General features: G+C 45.9%; 2 protein-coding genes across 6 annotated transcripts in view; one reads left to right on the top strand and one right to left on the bottom strand.

Moving 5' to 3' along the window:
• The window catches only part of LOC131063583 (uncharacterized), a 252,376-nt gene that overhangs the window by 66,324 nt on the left and 161,787 nt on the right, over positions 1 to 24,265 (top strand). The gene's annotated exons all lie outside the window — the stretch shown is intronic.
• Positions 4,725 to 6,393, bottom strand: LOC131063560 (uncharacterized). Its single transcript, XM_057997409.1, has 2 exons — positions 5,686 to 6,393; positions 4,725 to 4,919 (listed from the first exon to the last, which is right to left on the bottom strand). The coding sequence occupies exons 1-2, from the start codon at positions 6,391 to 6,393 to the stop codon at positions 4,725 to 4,727; spliced, it is 903 nt and encodes a 300-aa protein (XP_057853392.1).

Here is a 24,265-nt window from a genome sequence, read left to right as displayed (position 1 = left end):
CTGAGGCTCCGTATCAACCACCTCCCTCAGTCCCTGCTCCTCATCTACCACTACTCGATGCGGTGACCCATCTGTACACGACTCCGCCATGTCTTCGGTGGCCAGGGCCGGTCCCGAAGGTGGTGCTCGATCCTGCGGAGGTGATGCTACCTGCTGCTAGATGGGGCCAAGTGCAACTGGCGTGCGGCTCTGCCCAAATGCCGGAATAAAGGTGCCTCCCACTCCAGATGACATCCCAAGTGTGCCCATCGGTAGCAAGGGTGGGGCAAAAAGGACCCTCTCCTCTGTCGCCCTGCTGCTATCATCCTCCTCATCCTCCGCTTCTGAATCCTCTGTACTACTGGAAGTCTCCCTCCCACTATAAGGTTCCCTTGAGGCCGTATCTACCATCCGTTTCCGCTTCGCGAAAGAGTGCCCAATGTCAAGGTGTCTCCAATACATGATAGGAGGCTCACCTGCTGCCAACGGTCCCTGTGGCCGTACCTCCAACTCTGCCTCCAGCACTGCTTCCCGCGTGGCCTCCAAGAACAGTCCTATGGCATAGTGGGGCATATAGAACGTGCGATGCTGCATCGTCAAGAACTCATACATTCGCTCTGTTAGCAATGCAGCCCAATCGTACACAGTGTTGTTAATAAGCCTGTTCATGAGCATAATCTGAGGGAGGGCAATGTCCGACGCCCTACCAGATCCCGTCAACCTGCTCTTAATGACATCCATTATGCACTGCCAGTGGCCCTCTGCAACAAAGGTCTTACGGATTCCTCGTCCCTTCGTGGCATCAACCATGCTGTCCAGCTCTGCTATCGTCAAGTTTTTGGATACTAATTTAATCCAATATTCTTTCTCCTCACAATTCATCTTCTTAGCCTTCAACTCGATTCTCCTGCCTTGTCTGCCTGGGATGCCGAATACTCTGGTAAAGTCCACCACTTTGAAGGATATGGTGACATCCCTCCAGAGATACTCAAAAGTACTCGTCCGTGTGTGTCTGTCAAAGGTGTCCACCATGAACCGTAGGGCACCCTCATACTCGCGGATGGGAAACACTGGCATTCGAATAGCCCACTCCACTTTTGCCTTACGAAGGTTCTGCTTCACCAAATCATCGTCGGGAGTGTCCTGCCACCATTTCCGACATTCCGACCCATTCGGGCCCTCGAAGGTGATATTCTGAGGCGTCAATGTATTTTTTCCTCTTGTCGCAGGTTGTGGTGCTTTTTGCTTTTTCTTCTGACTCGCGCTGGCATCCATTGTGCTGCCTACAACACGCACGCTTGACGACAGGACCTTGGTATTTCTATCCATCTGGCTGCTACTGGAGGAAGCCTGCAACTGCTTCTTCCAACTACGTTTCCCAGCCGACTCCATTAATTTCTCTTGTAACTGATTTCTGGTTATAGCCGTACGGTCGTGAAATACCCACATAACCACCTTAACTACCTCCTAGATGGCTGTGTATGCTTTACGTGTGCCTGCCCTGTGCTTGCGTGGGCGCTGCGTTGTTGGGTTGCGTTGTTGGGCTGCGTTGTTGCGCTGCGTTTTTTGTGTGGCTATGTGTTTGTTTGTGCGGCGACTTTATGTCCATGGCGTCTTTATTCCTTGCGGGGAGGTCCTATCCACCGCACTCTGGTCCACTGTCGGTGGGCCCACCGTCGGTGTTGCCACCGCACGGTGGTTCCACCGTCGGTGGTCCCACCGTCGGTGTTGCCACCGTCGGTGGTCCCACCATACGGTGATTCCACTGTGGTTTTCTTCTTTTCTTCTTTTTTTATTAAATTTTTTTTTTTAAATTTTAATTTTCAAACACCCTGACTGGAGGGTCCAGGTTCCCTCCATTCGTGGTAAACCTTCAATTTGGACCCGTTCGCGGCTTCCGTCTCTTCGTGTTGCCACCGTCGGTGGTCCCACCATACGATGATTCCACTGTGGTTTTCTTCTTTTCTTCTTTTTTTCAATTTTTTTTTTTTTTTTTTAAATTTTCAAACACCCTGACTGGAGGGTCCAGGTTCCCTCCGTTCGTGGTAAACCTTCAATTTGGACCCGTTCGCGTCTTTCGTCTCTTCGCGGCTGTCCAATGTCCACAGTCGAACTGATCCATTTGCTGCGACTTCGCGAACTTTGTAAGGTCCTAGCCACCTCACTTTAAATTTTCCAGGTTTAATTTCATTTCGCCCATTATATTTCAACACAAGTTGTCCTAGGGTGAACTTCATTCGCTTTAGATGCTTATCGTGCCACAACTTCCTCCTCTGCTGCGTTGTCTCAGTTGCCCACTGAGCCATCATCGGCTTCTCATTAAGTTTATTCAGAGCATAAAGTCGCTCCCTCAGGCTCTCCATATCGCCGAGTCTATTTTCTATTGCAATACGAAGACTCGGTACCATGAATTCGGTAGGCACCACTGCTTCCTGCCCATACATGAGTTGGAAGGGCGTTTGTCCCGTAGTCACTTTGTACGTCGTGCGGTAAGCCTACAACACGGAGGGTAACTTATCTTCCCACTCTTCCCCTTCGACCCCGCACGACTTATAAATGACTCCTACAAGGATCTTGTTCGTGGCCTCCGCCTGCCCATTGGCTCAAGGGTAGTAAGGACTCGACAGAGAATGGAAGATCTTAAAGTTTGTCGTGAGCAACTTAATAACATGGTTGACAAAATGGCCACCTCGGTCACTCATCAGCTGCATGGGGATACCATAACGAGTAATGATTTGCTCATAAATAAATCTGGCTGTACTCACCGCCGAGTTATCGGGTAGGGCCCATGCTTCCACCCACTTAGTCAAATATTCCGTGGCTACCATGATGTATCTGCACCACCTAGCACGGTTGACTTTGAGTGGTCCGACAAAGTCTAGCCCCCATCGTTCAAATAATTCCTGCGCGTGTGAGGGGTTGAGCGGCATAAAGTCCCGCTTCAATGGTTTCCCAGCCCTTTGGCACGCGTCGCAACCAACAACCCATTCTCGGGCATCATTATATAGTGTGGGCCACCACAAGTCCGCGAGTAGCACCTTCCGTGCAATAGTGTCCGGTCCCATGTGTCCCCCTGCCGGTCCTTCGTGCGCCTCTCGGAGAACTCCTGACACCTCCTCCATCAGACATCTTCTGAGTATTTGATCTGGTCCCATCTTATATAACAGTCCATTGATCAGTTGGAATGTTCGACTTTGTAAAACTAGTTTCCTTCGTTCTCCTGGTAGCATGCCTGGCGGAAAGACTGAAGTAGAAAGATACTCCCCGATGGTCGTGTACCATGATGGCAATGCAGCAATTTGGAATAAGTGGGCATCTGGAAAATCATCGTTCACCCCTTCCGCTGGTTCTCCTAACTTTATGCGTGATAATTGGTCCGCTATCACATGGCTTTTCCCAGGCCGCACAATAATGGTGAACGTAAACTCTTGCAGCAAGAGTAGCCATCGACTAATCCTTCCCTGAATTATCGTCTTGTTGACCAAGTACATGAGGGCTTGATGGTCTACGTAGAATGTGAACGGTGTCGCCAACAGATAGTGTCTGAATTTTTGTACCGCATAGATCATCCCTAATGCCTCCCGCTCTGTTGTGCTGTAATTTTTCTCCGCTTTGGATAACAGTCTATTGGCAAAATAGATGGGATGATCCAACTTGTGATCTCCTACTTGGGCCAGTGTGGCACCAATCGCAAAGTTTGAAGCGTCCACATGGACATGGAACTCCCTGTCCCAGTTGGGGTACATGAGGATGGGGGTAGCTACCAGCCTCGTCTTCAATTCATTAAATGCTTTACTCTCCGGGGTCCCCCAGGTGTACGGCTCACCCTTGCGAGTAAGCTTGTCCAAGGGGTGGGATATTTGTACAAAGTTTTTTATGAACCTTCTATAGTAGCCGATATGGCCTAGGAAGGACTTTACCCCGGTGACATCCGTAGGAGGCTCCATCTCCACGATCACCTGTATTTTGTCTTGGTCCGTCTTCAGACCTGCTTTGCATACAATGTGCCCAAGCAATTTGCCTTGTGGTACCATAAATCGACATTTTTTTGGATTAAGGGCCAGCCTTGCCCTTCGGCGTCTCTCTAGGCACTCTCTGAGGGCTACCAAATGCGTATCTTGCCCGCTATAGATGAACCAGTCGTCGAGGAAGGCTTTAAAATTCCCTACTGACATCTTGTCGAATATGTGTAGTATAATTCGCTGGAATGTTGCAGGTGCATTGCATAGGCCGAATGGCATCTGGTTGTATGCATAGACACCATCTTCAACCACGAAGGTGGTCTTCAGTTTATCTTCCTCGGCGATTGAGATCTGGTTATCTCCGGAGAATCCATCCATAAACGAGTACATCTCATGGCCGGCCACCTCCTCCAGTATGCTGTCCGTAAACGGGATTGGGAAAGGGTCTTTAATCGTAATTGCATTGAGACATCGGAAGTCCACACAAATCCTTATTTGGTTAGCCTCCTTTAATGAAATGACTATGGGTGACACCCATTCACTTGTCTGTACTTTAAAAATGATACTGGCCTCCAACATTTTTTCTATCTCGTCGTTCACCCGTGCTGCATGGTTGCGGTTCATCCGGTACGGTCTTTTTCGTACAGGCTGGGCTCCGGGTAGCAACGGGATGCAGTGCATGCACAGTTCGAGAGGTACCCCCTTCAAGTCTTTATACGTCCATGCGAAGACATCTTTAAACTCCATAAATATTTTGAAGGCCGCTGTCTTCAACACGGGATCCTAGTCATCCCCGACTAATATATTCCGTGGGTCCTCCTCCTTTCCCAGGTTTGTTGCCTTTAGCTTGGACTCTTCAAATTGAATTGGCTTGTCTTTCTCGAACTGATGTGCCGGTGCCTCGTCCACTCGGGCTTCCCCCTCCTTATATTCTCTGTATTCCGGAGGGAAGACCTCCGGATCGGCTGGCTCCTCTATCTGCAGCATGTTGCAGTGAAAAAGTTCGTAGTCCTCACATTTGCCAATGGAAGAACCCGTTGAGTGAGCACACCTCATCTTCAGAACATCCCTCCAATTTGAGCACCCCTTCACTGTTCGGCTCCATCGCGTTCTTGCCCTTGCTTTCATCGGGACCCCCTTCCCATTTATTAGAGTCCTCTGAGTCCAAGTCGGAAGAGGTGAGCTCTTTACCGACATCTTGGGTCCGTAGGTCAATGATATATTTCCGCCCTCCCTTCTCCATTGAGAGTGTATTTTTCTTCCAGTTATCGTTCACCCTCGCGGTGATAAACCACACTTCCCCCAGGATGGCGTCATAGCCTTTCTTTTTCAAGGGAATAACTACAAAATCTAACAGGAAGGGCTGCGTACCAATTGTCACTTGCTGGGCCATCAATATGCCGAGTGGCTTGATGCCGTGTTGGTCGGCTCCTACCAGATTAAATGTGGATGGCCACAAGGTGGGTTTTCCCAGCCTCTTCCATGTCTCTTCTGGTAGTACATTCACCCTACCACCTCTGTCCACAATGGTGTCCTTCAGAATGGTCCCAAGGATGCCCATTTCTACCACGGCTGGGTGTCTACCACTGTTCAAGGCTAGTAACATCGGGTCAGTCGAAGGGCTTACGGGAACCTCCACCTGTGGTGCACTCGAAGGTACGTGTGCGGTGCTTAGCACATTGTTGAGGATGATAGTCCTCAAATGTGGCATGGAGTCTAGAAGGTCTTTTACCTTTATCGGTACCTCCATCTGCAAGACTTGCCCAATAATATTCTTTTCTGCTTTCACGCGGGTTGAAGGACTCCTCATCTTTGTGTCCTTCCGTCCTTCTGCCGACATTGAAATCTCCCGTTCAATGTCGGCCTTCGCCTCCCGTAGTCTCTCCATCTCTGTGCGGGGGTCGGGATACGTCTTCTTCGCTTGCGCATGAGTGATTGCCAATACTTCTTCATGTTCGCCCATCTTCTCAATATTGAGAAGATTCACCCCCTGCTTAGGACAGTTTGCGTCATTGTGATCACCGGGGCCGCACCATCTACATAGGCTCTGGGGGGTTTCAGAGTTCTGGCATTCCCGAGCGAAGTGCCCCCATTGGTTGCAGGTCCGACATTGAATTATTGGCCGCCCATTAGCGTCATACTGCATTCTGCTCCGATTGTTGTTGTTGTTGTTGCCTCTCCCTCCTCTTCGGTTGCCTATATAGCCACCGGATGATGCAGTGGCATCGGCTTGTGGCTTGGCAGAGCCCACAGCTGTAGACAGTGGGGGTTGCTCTTGTGCGAAGAATACTTGGTTCCCTTTTGTTTTCATGTTGTAGGGACACTCTTTGACGGCGTGTCCCAACATTTGGCAAATTTCGCAGAATGCCTTCTTTGGGCAAGTGCCTTTTGTGTGACCTTCCTTACAATCAGTGCACCACACATCTTCATTTTTACTCGTGCTTCCTTTCATGTTCTTAAATTCCTTCAACATTCGGTGCATATCCTTTTGAAGAGCTTGCAGCTTCTTACTTGATGATTCATCACTGCTGCTTTCTCCCGAGGACTCCTCTTCTACAGAGGACTTGTCTTTTTTCTTCTGCGATGTTTTGCCTTCACTTTCCAGATCCATCGCGCGGTTGTATACGTCATCGTATGATATGGGTGGTACAATTTTCATCTTCCTCTGCAGGGATGACCGCAACCCTTCCACGAACCATCTCTTCTTTAGTCCGTCAACCGGCTGGTTCTCCATCTTCCCTAGTAACTCTTTTAACTGTCGACTGTATGTTCGCACTGTCTCGTGCTTTCCCTGCTTTGTGCTTAATATCTCCGGCACGATCTCATTATCTCGAAGGAGTTGAAACTCCGTCTCGAAAGCTTTCTATAGTTCATCCCATGTTCCCACCTTTACTTTATCCACATCAGAGTACCAATCAATGGCTACCCCTCTTAGGGTGGCAGGGAACTGCACCACCCAATCAGCTTTGTCAACCACCCCATTGGCTGACCATATTGTCTCACACGTACGGCAGTATCGTACGGGGTCATCTTTGCCATCTCCGTTGAATTTGGGCAACTTCTGTTTTCTCGCCATCGATGGGGGTCGTCTCCTCGGAGGTGGCTGTGGTTGTGTTTGTGCCCCTGCGCTGCTCCCTCCGGCGTCGATGTGTCTTGCGTGGGTGACTGGGGGTACGGTGTTTTGCCTGCCATGTGTCGCACCTATAGCCGTACGGTTGTCCTCCCCTTCGTTCTCACCTGCGCCCACTACTGGCTCACTTTGGTGATCCTCACTTCGTGGCGTAAGGGATACGTTTCTGAACTGATCTCGGGTCTCTTCGACTAGATTCCTCCGTAACCTTGTTTCCTCCAGAAACTCTTCGTGGCTTCTCACCCTACGGTGTTCTAGCGATGCGTAGAAATTTCCCTCGGCTTCTGCACCCTCCGTGACACCTCCTTGGTTCCCTTCGGGCAACCCCTCGGCAGGTCGTCCTTCGGCAAGTTGCCCCAGCCTCCGTCTACGTTCTACTCGTTCCAGAATCAAGGCCCTCTGTGCGGCCTCCCACTCGTCCATTTCTGCTTTCTTATTTCTATCTTTGTTTAATAGGTTGGGCATTAATTCCCGTACATTTCCATAAATAACAACACATAAAACTAGAACACTCCTTTATTAATTCATTTCATCAGATACAACTAGTGTCAATATTATGACACCTTTATTTGAATATAGAATGTTCCTTTATCCCTATGGGATTCAAGGTTCAATTCCTTCTTGGCCTCCTACCATCCTGCTCCGCTTCCCGACGGCTGCTTTCTTCGTACTGTTGGAGAATTTGTTGACGTCGCTCTTCCCGGGCAATCTCCTCTATGCGAGTTCGTTGTGCCAGTGATGCCTGTGCAAGCAACAGGGGGAGGTGGTTCATCAACCGATTTACTGCCGGGCTAACTTCTAGTGCTGTCCACACGACACTTGGTGGGATTTCAGCCTCCGTGGCCTCTCTTCGGACGTAGGTCACGATGGCTACCTGGAGCAGGATTGAAAATTCCCTCGTCGCAGTGTCTTCCCCGTTGTAGAGCTCTGTTTGCGCGTTGTTGGCCTCTGGGTTTATCTCACCAATGGGTAGGCTCATCATGTCCATGCGCCATGCGCTCCCTCCTTTCTCGAGTATGTCTAGGCAACGACGCCAAATGTTTGCCTCATTGGGTAAACAGAAAGAGTACAGAAGTAACACAGAAATAAGCAATGCAATAACAACACGAATACAAGAATAAGCTTTCCATTAATAACTCAGAGTGTATCCCATGTTCATAGTATTATTTGTCGTAAACAACACACCCTTCAATACCCGTAGGTAGTACAATATATAACAGCCGAAGGAGTGCGACACAGCCGTCGCAACTCCAACTACCTACCCGTCGACTAACTAACTACTAACAAATAACATTACCACCAAAACATAAGATATACATATTTCCCGACAACAGTGTTTCGTTGGTAAACATGAGGGAACTTATGTATTTGACAAGCTGGTTTGCATCTGGTGTGGCTATTTGGCAATGCTTTCTTCTCAAATGGGGCGAAATAAATAGCAAAGGGATAGGGTTTAGAGATCTTGAGGACAATAAAAATAACGGTTGGTGCTGTATATACACAGATTTCGAATAAAACTAGTTCTTGCTCAGCTAGAGATAAACTCATAACTCCATAGGAATAGTGCAAGCTCTAAGGGAATAAAAGGATTTTTAGACTATGGATATTCATTCAGTTACCCAATTCTGGCACAATTTGAAAAATACATTTGATAGTTGAACTAAGAGCAACGGTAGGCTTAGACTAACCATACATAGGGACATATAATTAGTAAGCGTCCAATGGTGTGAACTTGAAATCAAATCAAATACCCTCACATTTCACCTTTAAGGTCAATGAACTTCAACTAACTAGATGAAGAGAAACCATGCAAACAAGTTAGGGAAAATGGCAGAACACCATATTTCAATGCTTTATTTATCTTCTTCAACTGCCATTACAACAGTTTCTATCCAACAATCCTACTCTATTCTACTTCCACTTCTAACTAGTGCTACTTATAACTATCTAACTTTCTAACTTTTCTAACCTTCTTACAATTAGAGAGGCATTGGCCTTTTATAGGTTTTAGATTTTGAATCAATGGCCAGGATTCCATCCATCCAACGGCTCTGATTTGTCTTCTAGAAGTCTTGACAACTTTTTGGTTAATGATCTCAACAATCATCAACCACCTTCTCAACTACTTTCAACTGTTTTCAATTAATCCTACTAGAAGACAAAAAATGCACGGGGCTCGAGACACAAAAAGGTAAATCTGGTAGCTGGCTAATCACTAACTTGTGGCCCCCTTTTGAATTGCATTAAACCGGGTCCACAAGTAGTCATCTTACAATAAAGCAATTGCTTTTACAATAAATTTATTTTCTATTATTTCTAGTTGTTCTTTTTCCGTTTTTGCATGTCCTGTAGCATTCTGTGTGTTTTGTCAATGTCTTCCAGGATTCTGTAAACGACACCAATCAGCATGTTTCTCTGTGATCCTTCAATCCTTTGCCCTGGCTTTCAACTTGTTGCCGTGTTGATGGTGGTAGGGGTCTTGGCTCATCTGACCCCCTTTTACTTTGTCTTTGGCTCTGCTCGTTGACATCTTTAGGATGCTGGCATGGCATTCTTCCTCTGCCTTTATCTTAGGAATCCTTCGGAGGGTAGTGCTGTAGAGCTTACTTTATCCCAAGCATCTTCTCATGGCCTCCTTTGTGTTCTTCAACCTGCATGGACACATAAGTAAAGGATCAATTACCATTTCGCTTAGTCATTCATTCTCACCATCATATTCCACCCTATGTCATCACCCATTTCTTACTCATCCGTTGAAGGATTTTGACCTTACCCTGCCATTGCATCTACGAGGGCCTTTTGGTAATGAGAAACTGATAAACTTCATAAGCTTGGGATGAATGAGAGGGGCACCTTGGGAATGAAAACTTTCCCTGATTTTGAGCTTCAATCAATGCTGATTTTGGAATGCCTCTTTGTTTGGCAAGGGCCCTTGATGCCCTCAATCTTGCCTTTTGTGATTGCAAAATCCAAATTTGAGACGCATATTTGGTAATGGATCTCGACATTTGGAGTAGTAAGAACATCACCAAACGTTGGCACAAACTAAGAAAGTTCAACCGTAACTTAGGCATTGGAAGGGTCATTGGTAACAATGCTTTACTGCCATTCATGTTTGGAAGGTAATGCACAAAACTTGGCCTAAATTTTGGCCTTTTCCATGGAATTTGTGAGCCAAAACATCAGAAAACTCTGAACTTGTTTCAGTAATAGCTTAACTTCTATACTACGTTCGGCATTTTCAAGTATTTTGGAATGGCAATAGTCTAGAAAACTCCGAACTTTGCTCATGAAAGGGCATGAACTTTGGCAACGCTTAGGGAATGAGGTTATTCTTTTAGCAAACACCAATGTTAGGTCTGCAAAGCAATTCATGCTTTGTTTCTCTTTCATTCCTTAACCTATATCCTCCCCTAAACACTTAAATCTGATGATGCAATCCATTGCTTATGTTCTTGAGGGTTCTTTGATGCCCTTGTTTGAAGTTTGGTGGCACAAAATGACTAAAACTCATCTCTTTTCACTGCAAAGTTCAAACTCATGAAACTTGACCTAAAGATCGGCCTAAACCTCAGACTTTTCAGGCCAAAAGTTCTGCAAACTGCAAACTTTCTCATGCTTTGGTGGATTTTGGTATAAACTTTGGCATTTTCTAAGGGACTGGAAGGTAAAAAGTTTAATAAATACCACTTGCAGAGGTGAAGGTTAATTTCGGTCTCTAGAAGAGACGGGGAGTGTGTGCACAACACTGTTTGCCCTCTCGGGTGAATAACTTTAAACATAAAGCACATAATGCAGAGTGATAATGGCATAGATCTCAGACAAGTATAAAATATGTTATTCCATTCATAGTTGTCTATTGCAAGTTACATTCTGAAGTATATAAAGATACCGAGGGGGTGTGAGTGCCAACCGTCGCACCACAACTACCACCGCTCGGCTGCCAACTAACAAACCCAATTACAACTTAATTAACTAGTCGTATTCCCGTACACAATAATGCAGCTAACATCATCCCCCCCCAAAAGAAAAGTCGTCTCCAGGCGACTTACAACAAAAATGGAGATCATGCAACCTAGACTATATTCAGATCAGAAAAACTAGGGAGGGGGCTGCGGAAGCATCCCTGAAATAGAAGGCTGACATGCCGGTGTCTGGGCCGCCAAACGGGCACGGAGCTCATACACCTGCTGAGTGCGTACAGTCACATCTCGCTCTGCCACCAATACTTTCTCCAAAGCTGTCTTCACCATGTGTGCGGCTTCCAGCAACTCCTCTTTTGTATCCGCTGCCTCCGTCGCGCAGACCAACCGAGTCTGCAACAGACTCCTCTCGGTACTGACGACATCCAACTCCTGCTGCACGTGGCTCCTCACACTTTGCTCAGCCACCAGACGAATCTCTACCTTGGCCTTCTCTGCCCGGGTCGCAGCCGTCTCTGCACGGGCCACCTCAAGCTGTGCCAACAACTGCGCCCTCTCGGCTGCCCAGGAGGCCTGCTGACTGGCCATCTCCTTCTCCAACGCTACTCGTGCAGCCTCGCGGACCGCAGACTCCTGCTGTGTATGCCTCAATGTATAATAGGCATCCCGGTAGACCTGCTCGATCTTGTGGACAACTGCCCTCACCCGACTCTCCACAACGGGCTGACGCAGCCTCCAAGCCTGGAGCATCTCCTCTGTCTCAGTAGTCGGCCAACCCTGAGACTCAAAGCAGGTAGCAAAGGCTGCAGGGCAGCCCACCCGCATAAACTGTAAGACCTGCTCTAACTCTACCACCACCTGCTGCAATGCTTGCGTCTGGGCAGCGGCCACTACCCGCCTACCCCTCGTCACCATATCAGCCATGTCAGCTAGATAGGTCTCAATATCCTCCCCCGTCTGCGCTGAAGGCCGTGAAGTCTCTGGTGGAACGGACGCAACGACATCCTGCTGTGAAGGTACCTCCTCTGCCACCGAAGGTGTACCATCTCCCGACGCCTGCCCAACAGAGGCGACCTCCCCTGCCTCGTTCCCAACTGTGAGTCCATGTGCCTCTCCTGATGAGTCATCCAAGTCTACTACCTCTGCTCTAGCCTCTCGACACGGTGAGAATACAACAGCTCCCTCTGGTTGTGCCAGTGTCATTTGAAACCGCTGTGTGAGCCAGCTCTGCATAGCCACGAGGTCGGCGCGCATCTCTACGACCGGGGGATGGTTCGTTGTCGTCGGCTCCTCCAACAAGGAAGCGGAAATAGTCACCACTGCGTCACTACCCACGACGTCCAACCGCACCTGAGGCTCGGTATCCACCACCTCCGTCAGCCCCTGCTCCTCAGCGACCACTACTCGATGCGGTGACTCCTCCATCCCTGACTCTGCCATGTCCTTGGTAAGTGCCGCCGTGGTTGGGCCCGGTGATGCTCCCTGGTGCTCGTGCTGGAGGGGACCAAGTGTAACAGGCGTATGGCTCTGCCCGAAGGCCGGAATACAAGGGCCGCCCACTCCAGATGATGGCACAGGCATGCCCATCGGTAGCAGGGGTAGGGCAAACAGGACTCGTACCGGCTCCTCCGTCGCCCGGCTGCTATCGTCCTCCTCTTCCGTTTCTGATTCCTCTGTGCTACTGGAATCCCTCCTGCTGTCAGGCTCCCCTGAAGCCGAGGCCGCATCTACCGCCCTTTTCCGCTTCGCGGAAGAGTGCCCAATGTCCAAGTGCCTCCAATAATGTATTGGAGGCTCACCTGTTGTCGTATCTCCAACTCTTCCTCGGGCACTGCTTCCCGCGTGGCCTCCAGGAACAACCCTATAGCGTAGTGAGGCATATAGAATGTGCGATGCTGCAGCGTCAAAAACTCGTACATGCGCTCTGCGAGTAACGCGGCCCAATCATACACGATGCCATTCATCAACCCGTTCATCAGCATAATCTGAGGGAGGGCGATGTCCGACGCCCTACCCGACCCTGTCAATCTGCTCTTGATGACATCCATAATGCATCTCCAGTGGCCCTCAGCAACCAAAGTCTTACGGATTCCTCGACTCTTCGTGGCACTAGCCACGTTGTCCAACTCTGCTGTCGTCAAGTTCCTGGAGATTAATTTAATCCACCGCTCCTTCTCTTCCCGTTTAATCTTTTTAGCCTTCAGTTCTATTTTCTTGCCCTGTTTGCCTGGGATGCCAAATACCCTCGTGAAGTCCCTTGCTTTGAAAGATATGGTAACATCCCTCTCGAGGTATTCGAAAGTGCTGGTGCATGTGTGCCTGTCGAAGGTGTCTACCATGAACCATAGGGCACCCTCATACTCGCAGATAGGAAACACGGGCATCCGAATAGCCCACTCCACTTCCGCCTTTCGGAGGTTTCGCTTCACTAGATCATCCTTGGGAGTGTCCTGCCACCATTTCCAGCATTCCGACTGATTCAAGCCTTCAAAGGTGATGTTCTGGGGCATCAATGTGTTTTTCGCACTTATGGCAGCCTGTGGTGCCTTCTGTTTTTGCTTTTGTCGGGCGCTGGCATCCATGGTGCCGCTTGCAACACGTACTCCTGACGCTAAAACCCTGATATTGCTATCCCTCTGGCTGCCACTGGAGGAAGCCTGCAGCTGTTTTTTCCAACTTCGTTTCCCTGCTCAAACCATTAATTTCTGGTATAACTGATTTCCGGCTAAAAATCCTACGGTCTTTGGACAACTTCATAACGGCCTTCTTTGTTGTGTATGGCTGCTGCTGTGCGGGCTGCTGGGGGTTTCCTTCGCCTTCTTTTTGTTCCTTTTCCGTCTCCCCTATGTGTGGGCTGCGTGGTGTTCCTTTATGCTGGCTGCATGGTGTTCCTTTATGCCGGCTGCGTGGTTTTCTTTATGCTAGTGCGGCGTGTTTCTTTTTCCTTGCTGTGCGGCGTGTTTCCTTTTTCTTGTTGTGCGGCGTGGTTCTTTTTTCTTGCTGTGCGTTGCGCGGGGGTTTTGTGTTTCCTTGTTTGCCTTGCGTGGGGGTTTACGCTGGGTGTGCGGTGTGTGGGTGACCACCTTCGGTGGCCCCACCGCACGGTGGCTCCACCTTCGGTGGTCCCACCGTTGGTGGTTCCACCGTATGGTGGACCCACTTTTTCTTTTTTTTTTTATTTTTTTTTATTTTTAATTTTTAATTTTATTTTTATTTTTAAAATTTTTTTTTTCCTGTACGGTACGGTCGACCGTACCTTTTTTCTTTTCTTTTTTCTATCTTACACTAGACTAACAAACATCCAGACTAGGGGGGCCAGGTTCCCTCTGTTCGTGATAAATCTTTAATTTCGATCCATTGATGGCATCTAGCACCTCCTTCCCGTCCAGCGTCCACAACTTAATCGCCCCGTTCGTATTGACCTTGCATATCCAGAAGGGCCCTAGCCATCGCACTTTGAATTTCCCAAGTTTAATTTCGTTCTTCTCATTGAATTTCAACACTAGCTGTCCGGGATTAAACTTCATTCGCCACAGGTGCTTGTCGTGCCACACCTTTCGTCTTTGCTGGGCTGCCTCTGTGGCCCATTGTGCCAACATTCTTTTTTCGTCCAACTTACCTAAGGCATACAGTCTCTCCCTCAGACTCTCCATATCCCGAGTCCGTTCTCTACTGCAATGCGAAGGCTTGGCACCATGAATTCCGCTGGCACCACCGCCTCCTGCCCGTACATGAGTTGGAACGGGGTCTGATCCGTGGTCACTTTGTAAGTCGTTTTGTAGGCCCATAGTACAGAGGGTAACCTCTCCTCCCAATCTTCCTTTTCTACCCCGCAGGACTTGTAAATTACCGATACCAATATTTTGTTTGTGGCCTCCGCCTGGCCATTGGCACGTGGGTAGTACGGGCTTGATAATGAGTGAAAAATCTTGAACTCTGATGTCAACAACCGTATGACATGGTTCATGAAGTGGCCCCCCCGGTCACTGGTCAACTGAATAGGTATACCATATCGCGTAATGATTTGTTCGTAAATAAATTTTGCTGTTCTTACTGCCGAATTATCCAGGAGAGCCCTTGCCTCCACCCACTTGGTCAAGTATTCTGTCTCAACTACAATGTATCGGCACCGTCGTGTGTGGTTGGCCTTAAGAGGACCCACAAAGTCGAGTCCCCATCGTTCAAAGAGTTCCTGTGCGTGCGACGGGTTGAGGGGCATGAAGTCCCGCTTCAGAGGTTTGCCCGCCCGTTGGCAAGTGTTGCACCCCACGACCCACTCCTTGGTGTCGCGTACCGTTGGCCACCACAGTCCTGCGAGAAGCACCTTGCGGGTTGTAGTGTCTAGGCCCATATGTCTACCTACGGGTCCTTCATGTGCCTCCCTTAATACGCTCGAGACTTCTTCCTCCATGACACAACGCCTTAATACCTGGTCCGGCCCCATTTTGTAGAGTAACCCGTTGATGAGCGAAAAAGTCCTGCTTCTTAATACGAGCTTTCTCTGTTCCCCTGGAGGCATACCCTCGGGAAATCGGGACTTCGATAGGTACTCTCCAATCTTCCTGTACCACGAAGGGAGTACGGCTATTTGGAACAAGTATGCATCCGAAAAATCATCATTTACTCCCTCTGGAGGTTCCCCCGACTTAATCCATTCATAGTTGTCTGTTGCAAGTTACATTCTGAAGTATATAAAGATACCGAGGGGGTGCGAGTGCCAACCGTTGCACCGCAACTACCACTGCTCAGCTGCCAACTAACAAACCCAATTACAACTTAATTAACTAGTCGTATTCCTGTACACAATAATGCGCGTAACAAACACAACAGGAAGTAGAAGTTCTTGTCAGGGCTTGAGGCCCCATAGGAACTTGAAGGAATCATGGATTGGGAGGTAGAAGTTCCTGCTAGGGCTTGAGGTGTGATAGGGACTAGAAGGAGAAAACACCACCATACTTAGCCATTTTGTAATAATCCCTAACAATATTGCCCTTTGTTTTTCAGTTTTTGATGTTTGTCACATCAAACACTTTGCATGCAAGGTCTGTTTTCTGATTTTTCTGATGTTTGAATCGATGTTTTAATTGTTTGATGATGAATTTTCAATGCCAACACATAACACAATATTGGAAATTGAAACTAAGAACTAATATAGCAAAAGGTTAATCAAACTTCACCATTTCTGAACAAAACAGTCGGATTACAACTTCGTATCAAGTCTGATACTTTAATTTCAGACTTACAATAACACTTGCAAATGACATACCTGGACATAGAGCTGTAGAGGACTTCAAGTGTGAGTCATAGGGGCTGCCTTGAAGTCTTTTGACGATGATATAATCTTTCATAGGAACGAAGATTTTGGGCCTGTGAATTGCGTCATACTTAGGCAGAGCTGTCCAAGAAGAAGCATTTGACTGCCAAAATGACAACACCACTCCTTATAAGACCACTCCAAAACACCCTTGTGAAGCCAAACTCTTATCCGCCAATATTGAAAATGTGAGACCTTGCAAAAAGAGTTGCTGCCAAGAGCCACTTAGGTGATATCGCTTCCAGAAGCTGATTATATTGGCATTGCTGTCAAAGAAAGACTGCAGGCTGCGAATTTTGACATTCAGCTATGACGTGAGCGAGGTAATCACTGTAAAGGAGACATGGGCCTGTAGATTCCCCTTCCTAAGAATCGCACCATATTTCCCTGTGACAACCACAAAATAATCGCCCAGCTGTCTTGGAAAATTCTCTGTGATATGCCTTGCCAATGAAATTTAGATCCTTCTAGTCACCTTAACAAACAATTAATTTCTTCAAGATCGATGACTTGGGGTTTCATCCAAATCATCCAGATTCCAAACCACCAAGGGTATTGTCCTAGGGTTAATTGACCTCAAGATTCGATGCTCAGAAAAGTCTTTGAAAAAATCATAACATATGAGGAATAACCTTCTTTTTTTCCTTAAGAAAACAACTTATTATATATATGTGTGTGTGTGTGTAGTGTCGCAAATTGCATACCCCTTTGTATTTCTACATGCATCTTTTGTAACCACTTTCATGTCCATTCTCCTAGCACCTGAGTAGGTTCACTTCAGCCCTTGCATCAGCCTTTTCCCTCTCAGGATGCTCAAGACACCCTTCCTAGCAGCTCCCTCGTGGCATCAGTCTGGTTAGCCGCGTGTCTCCCTTGTCTCTTGCCGTTTTTGAGCGTGATTCATTTGGACACTAGCGTGCCGCGCCGATGTCCGTGCGCCGCGCATTAGTTCCTGCGACATCTCAATGTTCGAATGTTGGTTCTGGGCACGTCTTTCCACTTGCCACTTGCGTATGTCGGTGGAAACAGCTCAAAATCTTCTAGACAGCTCGTGACCCTCTCTTTCCCTCCTCTTCTCTCTTTTAAATCCATCTTTCACTTCATTCAAGATCTCTTTGTTATTCAACCTCTCCTAGACTCTCTCTATATGGGCTCTCACAACTTGCTCTTGCTCTCTCACTGGCTACAACAGTCTCTCGTTTGCTACAACACTCTCAAGCTCTCATGATATCTCTTGCAACTCTCTTGGCTTTTGTCAAGCCTATTTGGTAATATCTATCTATTTATCCTATCTTTGAGCATCTTGAGATTTATCACATCCCTCTTCTATCATTTATTTTATCTTGCATTTATCTTTTATTCTATCTGTCTACCTGGGTTGTTCGTGAATGTGGAAACACCAAAATGGGGGTCTGATCGAGGCAAACTCCAAAACACAACCCCCAACATTTTCCTTTCTAGCTTGTGTGCAGGTTGCATTAGAGAAGATTCATTTGGCTAGAGGCTTCATAGCGTGGACCTATTGTTTGTTTACTTTCTTGCCTTTTTCTCCTTCCATTTTATCTTGGTTATTTCGTATATCGCATTTACTAGTTTAGCTTCATTACTTTCTATGTTTTATTGCATTATAATCGCACTTGGAACTCCCTGTACGAATTTTGTACCTCGTCCGTACAGGACGATAGCGTGCCACGCTTGTGTCCCAGACCTACGCGCTCATCCTTTGGACAGAGGCTTGACAAAGTCGTCTGAGAGCCTCGGATTGTGATTAACTACTTAACTCTGTCATTTTATCCCCTGGCTCACCATAGCGCCAGTTTGAGTGACGTAGCAGTGGATCGATTTGTCCTCTGAGGTTCATCATCTTGGAGGTGACAAATCTTCTCCTCTACATTTTGGTGAACCTGACGTGAACACTTCTTTATCATTCCGAACCCCATTTTAATGGTTCGTCGGTCTTCGGCCGACAAATTTATGCATTCTTTCTTAAGTTTAAGTTTATTAATTTCAAAATGCATATGTTATCTTCTTTTATTAACTTAGTTTCTAACTTTATTCAAAGTGCTAATGATGTTCCTTTTCATGCTTGTGATGGTGACTTAGCTTTGCCTATGTCACTCTATGCCTTTGATCCCTCTCGTAATATATCTTCTATTTCAGAGGATATTTTGTTACAAGAGGATGAAATCATTGACACCTTTGTTAATGTTACTCTACCATCTCTTCATTCTAGTGCACTCCCTTCTAGAGATGATGCATTAGTGAATGATGAGTCTCGGCTCATATCTGATTTCTCAAAGGTCGATGTTGAGCAAATTCCTTCATCTAAATCTTCTAAATATAATAATGAGTCTATGAATGTCATTTATGTCTCTGCTGCGTCTAAAAGGCCTAAGAGACCAATCATTCATGTGACTACAACCAGTCCTTATCCAAAGAAGGTAAAATCTATTCATGGTGTTCCTTTTAAAAATGATTCACCAGATCTTTTTACAAGATATACACAGTCTAAGGCTCCTTCTTATAGAATGGTAGCCCATACTTATAACACTCGTAGATATAAGCAAAATGTTGATCAATCGAATACCTCTATACCATCTTCTCAACCAAGTCTTCCTCAAGCACCTCCGCCTGTGGCTAAGTGACCTAGTGATTATGATCTTATTGAGCACCTTCGTGTTACTCCTGCTAAGATCTCACTATGGGATTTGCTTCAGACTGCTCCGGTTTATCAATGCATGCTTCAAGAAGCTCTGCAAAAGATCTTATTGCCTCCTTCTGCTAGGCCGACAGATGTAAATGCGTTGATGGATCATATTTGTGCGGACTCGCCGAATATTACGTTCTATCCCCATGAATTTCCGCCTCCAGAAGTGAGGAACTTGGCTGATCCATTAATGATAATCGTTCATGCTAATGGTATTGGAATTAGACGAACTCTTGTTGATATAGGTTCCGCACTTAATGTATGTAGTGTGGATTAATTACCAAAGATTAAGGTTGATCCGAACTCCCTAGCAGCATCTTCCTTGTTTATTCGTGGTTTTGATAACAGTGGAAAAAGCGCTTTGGGAACGGTTATCTTGCCTTTGAAGGTTGGGCCTGTCATTGTTCCAGGTATATGTAATGCCAGGTCCTCGATCTTATAATCTCCTCTTGGGTAGATGTAATATCCCGGATAATTTTTTTTGGTTTTAAGTGCAATAAGAATTACAAATAAACACATAACCCGTTAAGGTTAGAAAATATAATCTCAATGCTTGCTGAAATTCTAACCCTTCCACTTTCTGATCACCAAGTGCCCAATGTGGGAAGGTGAGAGCATACTGTGATAAGGGGTTCGTTAGCTCACTGATCTGCTGGAAATTATAAAGCAAGTACAATGCTGGGCGGCAAGCCATCCCCTTCCACTTCTCAGCGGGATGAAGAACAAGAACTTGGCGGTAAACCAGCCAAGGGAACAAAAGCATAACCAGAACCAAATCACTCGATCACTTATGCAGCGGGAGGACTTATGCATAAAAACTATCACTCAACCGCATATTTCAGCGGGAGGACAATACCACTCAACCACTTATTCAGTGGGAGGACAGAAGCACAAAGAAATTACAAACACTAAGGCGGCCCAGCCAGCCTCTTCCACTTATGCAGTGGGGATTACAATGAGCACTTCAAGTTCAATAAGAGGTTAGTACTACTAACCAATGATACAAGATGATTACAATGAAGTACTATAACATTCAATCATAGACTAAAACTGATTTCAGGCTAAAACATAAAAACAACAATTTTGTTATAAATACCAACATCTCCAGAAATGGGCCAGCAACATAGAAATGCACATAAGTCTTCCGAATCAGCTCCAAAATGCTCATGAACTCAGGCGAACAACTGCTATGACCAAGGCCAACCAACCAAAAGCTCAAACCAGCACCAAAATCACCACACAAGTGGCGCACAAACCAAGGCACTCCAGGAAAGGTACGACTAGCTGAAAATTTCGATTTGCTCTTAAACAATCCACTCAACACCAAATCCAACGCCCTTCCAGAGGAATAATTGCCTTTCCAATACGCTTCTGACGAGCCTCTACCCAGAAGAAACGAACACTCAGGTAGAGAGTTATGAACAAAAATCCACTTCGGCCACTCCAAACCAGTAACATAGAAAACTCACCAAAACTGTAAAACCGAAAATCCTCACACCAAAATCAACTCTCAATCACACCCACCAGCTAGGTACTGTATTGCAAGTACGAAACTGTGCTAGCTAGGAAGCCTCAACTCCGAAGCTCAGTTTTGCTCTCCATTTCGGCAGCATAACAATGCAAATTCTTTAGATGATCCAAATCAGAGCCCAAGGCTCTTATTTATAACTTTTTTGCTCCCTAAATTCAAATGCAAATGCGCCCAAATACATCCAAATTACATGCCACTTCATTACTCCCCCCAAAGGCACCCAAATACATTTGCAAAATATAATATAGGTCCCTCAAGGATGGCGTCCCCTTCCCTTAGGCAAGTTCGAACTTTTGCCTAGGATAATAACTTACAAACAAGACATTGAGTGATGCTCATGAAATAATTCGATTTCCTTATGCCATTGACTTAGGAAAATTTGATAAAATCACTTGAATAAAATAAACTTCTATTTCCCAAAGTCGTCCAAAATAATATAATTAAATATTAACCTTAGAATGCAGTGTTAATATTTAATAAATCATCCTGCAAGCCAAAAACTGCTCAAAACCCAAATGAATTGAGGACTGAAGTGCTGAACCATCCACCAGACTGAACTGAATCTCTGAACTGCCCTGCTATAAATAGAATCACCTGAACTGATACTTACTAAAAATAGTAAGTCAAGCAATATAGCTCCGAAAAACATCATCTTCGCACCCAGTGACAGAACATGAAAAACTCAGATAGCACCATCTAAACAGTCAACCCCTGACTTACTAAAAATATTAAGTTCATGCTGCACCAATGTTTGAAACCCTAATTCTTCATTCCACATAGCCTACGAGTCCCTGAGATAGACCAATGGACCATTGAAAGCACATCATTGAGAAGGGGACATTGCAGTATACCATTGCTTCATGCTTTAGGAGCTGTTTCTTCTACGCTTCATGGTTTAGTGAAGTTTGTGGCAAATATTCAAGTGGTTACAATCAAGGTTGACCCTGATGCTGTGCACCTATGTCAAGTAGCGGCACTGGGTTAGATTTCAGTTACACCTTTGTTTCAAAATTATTTTCCAACATTGTCCTCCACAGTGACGACTTCCTCCTCTGTCGTGTCCCCTAAAAAGGAAAGTCAAAAGGGTGAAGAAGTCCCGAAGAAGGAATCGCTTGAGAAACAAGATTTTCCCAAAGTAGATCCTCCTAGGGCAGATCTCCTGAAAGCACAAAGCTCTGAGTCTACTCCTGATGAGACATCTTCTGTTGAACTATCTTCTTCATCTAAAGTGAATGCATGTTTAGGTGATGATTGGGGTTCCCTGGATTTTACTGATTCTCATGTTGGCGAATACAAGGTTGACCCTATCTACCTTAAACTTCTGAAAACATCTTTCACACCTACTACCAAAGATGATTATTCTTCTGTATCGCAGGATCATATGAAGACCATTGGCTACACCATTAAAGATGATCCTCCCCCTTTGGAGGAGTTGCAATCACGTGATGGTCCAAGGTTCAATATTGCTTCCAAGTATGGATACAAAGGAAATGGTCTTGGGCGCCTGGGTCAAGGTGTTAAGGCGCCTTTGGAGCCGAAATTGTGTACATTTACGATGGGTTTAGGTTACAAGACTAATCCATCTTCATCTCGTTCTCCATCATCTATTATCTTTGTATCTCCTTCTTGTGAGCAGTCAAGACCTTCTCCACAAGAGAAGGGTTACTTCTTGCTCCTCGTCCTTTATCTGATCAAGAGCTTATCTTGTTGCGGCTTCTTAAAGCCCGCTTGATTACTCTTCCTCCTCCTACATATAATGTTTCCTAAGAATAATTCTTTCTGTGCATATCATCAAGTGCTTGGCCATTCCACTAGTGAATGTAAGTCCTTGAATGATAAGATCCAACAACTTCATCAATCAGGTATCATTAGTTCTCTATCTATTGATGCACCTTCTTCTTCTTTGCACAACAAGTGATATTGAGGCTTACCTCTATCCTGTTCTTTTACATATTCTATTCTTATCATATCTTTCTATGGGTTCTGATCCCAAATTATCGGATCCCCCTGTCCACTTGCATTGCATCTTTTGGTGTTGTGGGTATCTATGTGTCACTTTTTTTTGGTGGCATTCCACAAAAACATCTCGCTATGTTGACGTGCCACAACCACCCTTCTCCTTAGAATAACATGCCTTCCACACATATCATTCTAAGGGGGGGCCATCATAGCTGCATTTTATCTTTTAGCTCTTTCATGTTTACCTAGGTGGGGGCCAAACCACTTGATCTTTTTCTTTTTCAAGATCGCCTAGGTGGGGACCAAACCACTTGATCTTTTTCTTTTCCAAGATTGCCTAGGTGGGGACCAAACCATTTGATCTTTTTCTTTTCCAAGATCGCTAGGTGGGGGCGAAACCACTTGATCTTTTTTTTTTCAAGATTGCCTACATGGGGGCTAAGCCATCTTTCCAATCTGCATCATCTTTTTGCCTTGGTAGGGGCCAATCTACTACTTACCAAATTCATTTGCCCTATCGCATGGCTATCTAGCATGTCGCTACCCATGCTAGCTAACTTACCTGCCCTATCGCATGGTGATTTAGCGCCTTGCTACCCATGCCTGTATATCATTTCGCCCTATCATATGGTTATCCATATCGGCATATCTTATACCAACAATGGTTGCTTATCTCGTATCTTTTTCGTAACAAGGGGCTTTCCTCCAAAGCGAGGCTCGTTTCTGTTACACTGTCTTATTTATCTTTATCTTATCATCTAACATGTTAGTCTGCAGCTAGCGTGTTTGTAATGTATTCAGTAACAATATCTGTTTCAAATCTCAACTTCATCTCACTGGGGGCAACCTCGTTTGATCAACGAAAATCTGCCTCCCTATTGCAACTATCTTCTTTATCTTGTCTTTTGGTTGTGGCCTTCCTTTAGAGTGAGATTGGTGCTACCTACCTTTGATCATCTGGCATAATACAACTTGCTAGATCTATCTTTTTTATCATCATCATATCATCATGACCGCTAGTGATGCATCAAGCTAGTGTCTATGTCATTTATTATCTCTTCGACATTGATTGCTTCTCTGACTTTTGGGTGCATTCCTCCTTGAAGTGATCAATCCTTGCATTCTTCTCTTCATTTTAGAATTCCTCTATTTGTTGTTTCTTATTATTTTGTGGGCGACACATGGTACTGAGACAACCTTTTACATCGAGCTCTCTTTCACTTTGCTGACTCAAAATTATCGTTTCTTTGTTCTGTGCTTTCATGTTCTAACCTTGTTGTCTTGGGACTTTCTTATTCTCTAACCCTGTTCTCTCATGCAGGTTTTTCTATCTAATGCATTTGTTTTGTAGGTCTTCAGCTTGGGGGCATGCTTCCTTGGCTAGGGGATTTATCTGCTTCCTCTACAATATCGTTTTGGCATCATGATGTTATTTCTTGTTCAGTAGATTTCCTTTAGCATGCATATTCATGTTGATTCATAAGCCCACCAAAGTGGGGGCAAAATGTAGTGTCGCAAATTGCATACCCCTTTGTAATTCAACTTGCATCTTTTGTAACCACTTTGGTGTCCTTTCCCTTAGCACCTAAGTAGGCTCACTTCAGCCCTTGCATCATCCTTTTCCCTCTCAAGATGCTCAAGACACCCTTCCTAGCAGCTCCCTTGTGGTGTCAGTTTGGTTAGCCACGTGTCTCCCTTGTCTTCTGCCATTTTCGAGCATGATTCATTTGGACACTAGCGCGCCGTGCATTAGTCCCGCA

Source organism: Cryptomeria japonica, chromosome 4 (assembly GCF_030272615.1).
Source record: "Cryptomeria japonica chromosome 4, Sugi_1.0, whole genome shotgun sequence".
Lineage (NCBI taxonomy): Eukaryota > Viridiplantae > Streptophyta > Pinopsida > Cupressales > Cupressaceae > Cryptomeria > Cryptomeria japonica.
The sequence above is the reverse complement of the archived record's forward strand: the minus strand, read 5'-3'. Positions and strand labels throughout refer to the sequence as shown.